We start from the raw sequence: 9,243 nt of genomic DNA on the forward strand, positions 1-9,243 counted from the left end.
TAGTGGAATAAAGTAGGATGCTGTGAGTTCAAATCTAGCTCTAGCTGGCTTTCCTGAAATTAATAAGCCAATTATTTTCATGTTGTAACATTCTTGGTAAACTTTCACAAAGAAACATTTCTCCTGGTGGAATAAACACTGCTTCCAGGCATGTACATATCGTCTGCCACACAATTGTTACAAAATTTTAACCTTTCCAAGACAATATGATTTCCCAAAAGCTGTTGTGGAGGATGGAACGAAAAGTACATATCAACATGAGAAATTGTTGGTGGACACCTAGCATTTATAATCACTGATTTCTGTCAACAACATCCCATTTTATAAATACCCTACATGACCTAAAATTTCGTCCATGTCTAAGTTGCTAATTTTTCGAGGTTCTGGGAGTTCTATTGATTTTAGAAAGGCCCTCTGAAAGATGTTTGGAAGATAACATTATATCCTACAGAGAAATTATTACTTCTCGCACCTGAAGTATTATCTCATTACATTTATTTGCCTCCAAAAAAGCTTACTTGTAGTCAAATTTTTAGGTCATTTAAGGTAGACTGTTTTGTTCCATTTAGGTCATCGGACTATGGTTTTGCAGCACAAAGTATATCGAAAATGAGATTTGCAGTCTTTGGTCGCCTTTTTTTTATTATACAATACCAAAACTGTTAAGGGTTTTATGATCTACTCTATGAGTTGCTGACAAGAGCTGGGTTTAAACAGAAGACCTCAATGGTCAGGTATAACTTATGATCAGTCTGAAATAGACAGCAGTGGACCACTTGACTAGCAAGGCAACCACTCCAATCAGCTGCGATATGAACTACATGCATTATGAGATCAAGTTAAATTACAGGGCTAGTACTGTAGTGGTGAACATGTATTACCACATGTTGTCAAGGAGCTACCAGTCACACACAACCACATATGTACCTTTACTGTAACCCTTGGTTACTACCTGTATGCAGGCAGTACAAGCATCAGGCTCAGAGAGGCACGTATACATGGACCAGATCCAAAACATTGACAGAACATTGAATTACTTTGTGCCATGGCCTCAGTTTTGTTGTTTCCTTGGATACGTCTTAGGTGAACAATTAAACAAGAAAAATCCAGATCAAGATTTCAGTAGTACATGTATGATCTTCAGACAAAAACTGCTTTCAAGTTACGCGCAACTTACAAACGATGAGAGGTTTAGAACATGGCCTTTGCAATAAAGATTTACCTATATGCAGGGCTGTATAAATTCGTCACCTCAGTTAACAAATGTCACAGAATGATGGTACATCTACCTCTACACAGGGCTGGATAAATTCATCACCTCAGTTAACAAATGTCACACATGGACATCTACCTGTATGAAGGGGCTGTATAAATTCATCACCTCAGTTAACAAATGTCACACACAGTACAGCTACCTGTATGCTGGGCTGTATAAATTCATCACCTCAGTTAATAAATGTCACACACGGTACATCTACCTCTACGCAGGGTTGTATAAATTCATCACCTCGGATAAAAAATGTCACACATGGTACAGCTACCTGTATGCAGGGCTGTATATATTCATCACCTCAGATAACAAATGTCACACATGGACATCTACCTGTAAGCAGGGCTGTATAAATTCATCACCTCAGTTAACAAATGTCACACATGGACTTCTACCTGTACGCAGGGCTGTATAAATTCATCACCTCAGTTAACAAATGTCACACACAGTACATCTACCTGTACGCTGGGCTGTATAAATTCATCACGTCAGTTAATAAATGTCACACACGATACATCTACCTCTACGCAGGGTTGTATAAATTCATCACCTCAGATAAAAAATGTCACACATGGTACATCTACCTGTATGCAGGGCTGTATATATTCATCACCTCAGTTAACAAATGTCACACATGGTACATCTACCTGTATGCAGGTTTGTATAAATTCATCACCTCAGATAACAAATGTCACACATAGTACATCTACTCTACACACGACTGTATACATTCATCACCTCAGTTAAAAAATGTCACAGATGGTACATCTACCTGTATGCAGGTTTGTATAAATTCATCACTTCAGATAAAAAATGTCACACATGGACATCTACCTCTACGCAGAGTTGTATAAATTCATCACCTCAGTTAACAAATGTCACACATGGACATCTACCTCTACGTAGGGTTGTATAAATTCATCACCTCAGATAACAAATGTCACTCATGGACATCTACCTCTACACAGGGCTGTATAAATTTATCACCTCAGTTCACAAATGTCACACATGGACATGTACCTCTAAACAGGGCTGTATAAATTTATCACCTCAGTTCACAAATGTCACACATGGACATGTACCTTCCTATAAAATACATTAATTTGTAATTTACATTTGTACATGTATACAGTGGACAAAACTTGACAAACACAGGACAACACATTAACTTCTATCAAAATGCAATAAAACCGAGTAGGGCTCAGTTTTTTGACTGTCAAACTGTTATTCAGTTGCTGTGAGATGCAGTGTATCAGTACATAAAAACAATATAATGCAGCACGCATTGTAAATCTTAACCATAAATGATGTACATAAACTTTAAGTTTAAGGGGCAAGAGCAAAGATTCTGTTTTATCAGAATCATAACAGACCACTAGACCTCAAAGTAGGCTAAGTCACAAGTCACTTTATGATACAAACAAAACAAGTAGCATACAATGAGCCAATGAGAGGTGTCAGGTGCTTACATGTTTAAGCATGTTAGATAAATATTTATCTATGCAAGTTTCTCGAAAAAGAAAACAAATACTCACCAGTTTGATTGCTACATGTTCGTTGTTGTACAAGTTTTTACCTGAAAGGATAGCAAAGAGGTAAACATTAACTTTACACATGTTATTGGGTTTCTACTAAACACCAATCTCCTCTTTTAATAACACTTTTAAAACATGTTCACAAATTAGGCAACATGATAAATTAATCCCAACAAGATTTACTCTACTGAAAACACTGAAGAAATTTGAGAAAGTGCATGTAATTCCATGTGAAGCCAATATATTGATATTGAATGACTCAAATCTACAAGTACATAATAATTTAAATTACATCATCTGTAGTTTTTATGTTTTAACACACTGTCCATTCAGTTCAAAGGCTATGCAATCAGGATATACATGTATTTAGACTCCTAGGTATATGTAGGAATCTGAAGAGGGGCCTGTTCAATAATGGCATATATCAAAAAAGTTAGAAAGTCAAGTCTCCTCTATAGAAATGTGCTTCACCATCTGAGAAATGCTTATCCCTAGAATGTCTACACCACAGGAAAGTGCATGTGCACAGTATGAATGTACATGTACTATCAGGCGAATTCCCATGATTTCCCTTGTGACGGAATAAACATTACTTTCATAACTTTCATAAGTCCAGTGTGGGATATAAGTGAGCAATGTACATGTACCTCACCACCTTGCACCATTCTTTTGGTTTAGATGTACACAAATGCTAATGTGTTGCACGACATGCCTTTGGCAAGCTACTCATCAAGTCTCACACAAGTGAAATGCCATATTGGTGGGAGATAAGTGGCTTCCAACTAAAAAAAACCCCTATGTACAATGCACTCAAATACAGCACTACATAAGCACTGTTTTAAGAGATAGTGTTTGAAAGGTTATGAAGGCACAAGAAACTTGAAAAAACGTATGAAGGTCAATGAAAAACAAGAGGGTTCTACATCTACAACATGACTAGGTGCACATGTGGTACAAGTTTAATAAAAATTGTTTAATGTATTTATTTATTTCATTGGTGTTTTACGCCGTGAAAGAATATTTCACTTATAAGACCAGTATTATCACGAGAGGAAACAAAAATTGTTTAAAGATGTAAAAAGAAAGTAAGTTTACAATCCTGTCACAAAATAAATGTTAACCGGTACCAATCACCTTGTGAAAAAAAAAAAAAAAAAAAAAAGGCTACAGTCACCAAAAAGGAAATGGATTTTTTCCCAATGCCTACATGTATATACAGACTAGTGTATTAAAGTTTGGTAAACCTGGTTACGAGCATTGAAGAGAAAATAAAGGTTCAGGCTCAACAACTTTAAAGGAAACTTTAACAGGCACTATAGCCTGAAAAGGGCACATTTTTTTCTATCTTGTGGGGCCTGCTGAATAATTTTGAGATTTTTCCTTGCCATATACGTAAAACTTAAAAACAGCAAGGAGTCCATCGCGTCTTCCATCTTTAACACCTTGTAATTTATGTTGGGGGTGTGTTGCCTCTCAGCCAATGAGAGTCGTTAAAACTGCCGGCTTGTTCGTGCACACATGGAACCTACGTCTAAGATTCTGGTTTACCGATCGTCAAGGAGAAATCACTGAAGCAACGCGAAGTACTGGCCATTGGCAGGTCACATACATTTTCTACCAGAAAAGCACTTTGGCGGTTTATGACAGAAATTCTCCTCCTAACACAGAAGACTTCAGGACTAGTTCTCAGGCAAAATGGAGTCCACAGTGGATTCTGGCGCTGAATTTATTTACAACTTATCAACGTGAGGCACATGTAAAAAATTTTTTATGGCATGCACATGTGAGGAAATGCATACTCTTTTTCTATGGTATTTGTTTGATATTTAAATTTTCTTCTCCTTTACAAAAGTAAGTTGTCACAACAACACAACGTTCTTTAATGACCAGGTGCAAATGACAAGTTTGCTAAAAAAAATATGTAAAGAGTTCAAGAGATATCATATTTACAAGTGTGTCCCAAGTGAAAATACATGTGCAATGACTCTTCTAGAAAAAACTGGCAAGTCACCCAAAACGAATATGGTTCTTCGCAATACCTAAGTGTACAATGGGTATAAGTTTGATACGCCTGGCTATCAGTGGTCAAAAGATAATGTTTACAAGGAAGTGGAGGTACAGGCCCAAAAATCTTCCACATAAACAGTGAAGGTCACTGAAAAACTAGAGGGTTTGTTCTTCTTGTCTAGATGTAAGTCAGGTGGTACAAATGTAATAAAAAATCTGTAGACTCCAACAGATACTGTGTTCACAAGCCTCTGACAAAACATTAAATCACCCCATCTGATCACGGTCTACAAAAAAGAACAGGGTTCTTCCCAAAGGCCGAAAGCCAAAGCGTACATCTAGTGGTAAATCTGGTAAACCTTGCTACAAGTGCCAACTTCAAGAATTTACAAAATCACAATCATAACAACAATGTCCCCTCCTCCCCCACACACCCATCATGCACGTGCATGTACCGTTGGCAAGAAGAATTTAATCCCAATAACTAAATGAGGGTTTTAGTCTCTCACACCATGAAATTAATCAAAATAAAAAAATTCATCCAAGCTGGAAAAAAAAAAGTTTTGTGTGACAGTGCGCTGAAAATTTTATCCAATGTATATTTTGACCCCTGGATACGCAAGTGTTTCAGTCCACTCAATTGCAGTAAGAGATATAATGAAGATGTAACTCAATGATACAAAGTGAGATCCCAATTTCCAGTAAATAAAGCTGTCATACACAGTTTGAAGAGGCATTGGAAGTCAGAAAACTACAAGTACATGTATGATGATTAAAATTAATTGAAAATAAAATCAGTTTTTCCCAGCTCTGACCAATTTATTTGTATCAACTATGAGTCTTGAAGATGTATTCAAATTGCCATTGTTAAAATATGTTCTTCAAAAATGCAAACCCTGTATTTGTTCTTTTCAATTTACATGTGCCTGAATTTCTTCTAATGGTAATCAGATGCGCTTGCTGATGGCAATGAAATAGAAGTACTACACACTCTTCCAGAACTTTTTAAATCTATGAGATTCACTCAAACACCAGAGTAAGTTGTTCATTTATCTTGCACTAAACAGTTTGCTGGAGAGCTTTGGGCAGTGTGTCTCAACATCTGACTTGCATTTACTTATAGACAGATAACACACTAGCTTTGTCTAACATCAGGCCTTGCCATTTTCAGCCACACCATATGTGTTGTCAAGCTGTGAAAACTCAATGTCCGTTCCCATAGAGAACATGATATATGCATGTACCAGTCGAAAGTTACAATGAACCCCAAGCACAGGCCCCATGGCTACACACAGGCCTCTAAAAGCTGATCACAGATGTGATGTAATCAATATTGCCATATATTCACATTCACCATAGTTCATGCTTCTCCTTCAGATGACACAACAAAATCATGCGTTTGCAGGGCCTAATTCTCAACCCTTTTCAGCGTCCGATTACAGGATGCTGCCGTTCCCTCAGAGTTCTCTTTGCATCAAAAAAGAAAAAAAAATCAGCCCGAATTTATTTTGTACAAGTGAAGACAAGTAAACACAAACTATTTTATTCTTGAGTTTGACTGAGATTTTATGAGGAAATATCCAATAAAGGTCAGTGTCAATGGTTGCACAAGGTACATAAATGTCTTGTGGCCAGACCACGAAGTGAGTGGATTTAGATATTAAATATCATGTATGCAGTGAACTTTGCAGATGGGGTAGTTATGATACAGTGTGATGATCAGATGCACATGTCATCCAAGATGGCAGAGTTATCCACATACAGAACAGCTATCCTTGTATATCAGGAAATCGTTAATTAAACATCAAGAATGAAATTTTCACGACGGCCAGTCATGCACAATAATGGCAGACATTTCATGATATCTGACATGGTTTATTACATAATAGGGCTACACCGAATTACCTCCCTTGAGGACACTTAAAAGGTGCATTTTTTGCTGTGGTTAGGTGGGACCTCAGAAAATGGCATGTTATGCAAATTAAAGCATTAGTTGAAGTACAGCTTTAAACATATTTTAATTTTGAAAACTTATTTGGAAAGTCCAGGATAAACATTATGTATTTTTTAATTCATTTGGTGATAATTTTTTGAAATCCTGCCACTAATTCAATACAAAAGACAACTCTTAAGCTGAAAACATGGACTTCAAACATGAACATTTCTGCAACTCTCAAAGGCTCATAATGTTTTTTTTCACATTTTGTTGCCACAGACATGACACAACCTTCATACTACATACCTTAATAGGTGAAGTCCTACTTCTCATAGTGTCACGTCTCAAAAACTAGTCTTGCGTTATGTCATGGTCGCTGTCGTGTAACAAGGGTGGTAATTCGAAACAGGTCAAGTTTGAACTGCTTTAAACAGTTGAAATTTTGAGTTAAGTTTGGTAAACCTTAAATAGGAATGAATAAGGTATCAAATATGGGGGCTATTCTGGTCCCGTGTTACAAGTAAGTTCATCAATGAAGTCATTTCCGAAAATTTCCAACCATCAACAGAAAATATGCATAAAATAGAGGGGTTAGTAAAAGATCTGTTTTGATATCGCTACCTTCACCACAGGAAAACATACCCCAGAACAAATGCTTCCAATACACTGGACAACTTACTGTGGCAGGTTTCTCTGACTGTGACATTCCACAGAAAATACAATCGCCACAGGGAATAATCAATATCACAGTCAGGTATAGAGGACTAGTTGATCTTTAGTACAGGGAGTGGAGTACATCATTCAATGGTTTCCATAGGTAGCTTTACAAATGTCAAAACGAGGTCACATATGGCCATGTTGAAAAAAGTTCATCCAAAGTTATGACGTTTACCTTCGGGTTTATTTCTAACAAGGTAGGCCATCCGAACAAACAATAAGTGGGTATTACTAAGAACACATGCCATGATTTCATGGTAGCTGCTTATGACGCTTACAGACTCAGCTATGCAAGATATGTATTCAGTTTAACAAGTGCCGCAAAATCTCGTCTTTTAGCTGCATTAGTTTGAGACAGCCGCCACCCTGTTTTGTCCATATCTGTGCCGACTCGGCTTATTCCGGTCTTTTGGCTGGCACCAAGTGCTTTTACTCACACTGAAGTTAACATCAGGAAGTGGTCATTCTTGTATGCTGAAGGATTTACTTCCAAACCAAAAACATTACACAGTGCTTTGCAACAGTACAAAAGCACTGTGAATACCCAGTTGAACAGTATTAACTCACAAGTTATTCAATTGACAGCTAGTGACAAATTCATCTTGCTAATCAATACAGATGATCAGGGACACACTTTCACAAAACTTCAAAAATCAATTTTTTGTAACTTTTCTTGTAAATGATTTAGCCTTATGGTACTATAACCCAGACATCTTTTGCGAAAATAGTTACGAGAAATATGATTCATGAAGTTTTGTGACCCAACTCTTAAAGCGTAATGCAAAAAGAATATAGGAGTATCTACACTTTTGCATTCTGTTTAAGTGACACGAGACTTGTCACCCCTCCCAAATGAAGTCTTACCACTTGCATGGAAGTCAAGACAAACACTGACACTTCAGTCAAATGTCTATGTGCAAACCATACAGAAACCCCGTAAACAAACGTTTGTTTAATTCCTATTGCCCATATGGTAGGCAACTTACCAAGCCTCAGTTCACCAAAATTCCCACATCCGATTTTCTTTCCCACTCGAAAGTTTGGCCCTACCATAAGGACCCCGGAGTTGCCCGAATTGGGCTGTCGGCTGGAGCTATGCATACTTCTTGCACTGCTTTTTGAAACCCTCCGAATCTGTTCGTCACTTCGATTTTCTCGTTCTCTTTTTTGTAAATTGATCATGGAGGATGTCAGTTGCGATTCCCTTCAATTGTCTTGAATTACACCATACGAAGGCCAGTCACACAGTTGATCATGAGAGGGCTGGACTGACTGATAGCCCCAATTTCCTCTCCTTCAATGTGTACTCAGCGAAGACATGTTTTTAGGAATCACTTTTCCCACACCACCCTCTTTCAAGCCCAGCGGGGTGGGGTGAAGGAAACTCCCGTCAACCTCCTGGGTACCATCTGTCAAAAATCTACCTATTTAGGATGTTTTTCGTGCCCCTGACACCCGAAATTTATCCATCTACAATGTGGTTGATTTCCCTGAAATTATCCTAGACGGGATCTCGACTACCGAACAATCGTTGACAGCGTATCACTACGCGCCGGTCTTTCACCGTCGGTACTTTTTAATATGAGATAGACAGAAAAACTAGAATTCAAATATTTTATGGTAAAATTTAACAAATCAGCTAAAATAACACATAAACTTATTCCAATGATTATTTTTATAAACAAGTATTAGAATTATTTGACGGAAGTGAGTAATGCGGTGAGAAACTGTGCGCAAGTCCGTATTACTGGTTTCCAGGTGTCGTCTGGTTGAGATAA

General features: G+C 37.5%; 1 protein-coding gene across 10 annotated transcripts in view; it reads right to left on the minus strand.

The window, feature by feature from the left end:
- The window catches only part of LOC135472592 (casein kinase I-like), a 40,510-nt gene extending 31,524 nt beyond the window's left edge, over nt 1-8,986 (minus strand). For all 10 annotated transcript variants that reach the window (XM_064752152.1, XM_064752159.1, XM_064752160.1 and 7 more), the window contains exons 1-2: nt 8,452-8,986; nt 2,806-2,846 (exon numbers count right to left, since the gene is read on the minus strand). In XM_064752152.1, coding sequence (XP_064608222.1) covers nt 2,806-2,846; nt 8,452-8,647 — 237 coding nt within the window. In that variant the 5' untranslated portion in view covers nt 8,648-8,986. The remainder of the gene's footprint in view (nt 1-2,805; nt 2,847-8,451) is intronic.
- Nucleotides 8,987-9,243: the final 257 nt, after the last annotated feature.

The sequence above is a fragment of the Liolophura sinensis genome, chromosome 8 (genome assembly GCF_032854445.1).
Source record: "Liolophura sinensis isolate JHLJ2023 chromosome 8, CUHK_Ljap_v2, whole genome shotgun sequence".
Taxonomy (NCBI): domain Eukaryota; kingdom Metazoa; phylum Mollusca; class Polyplacophora; order Chitonida; family Chitonidae; genus Liolophura; species Liolophura sinensis.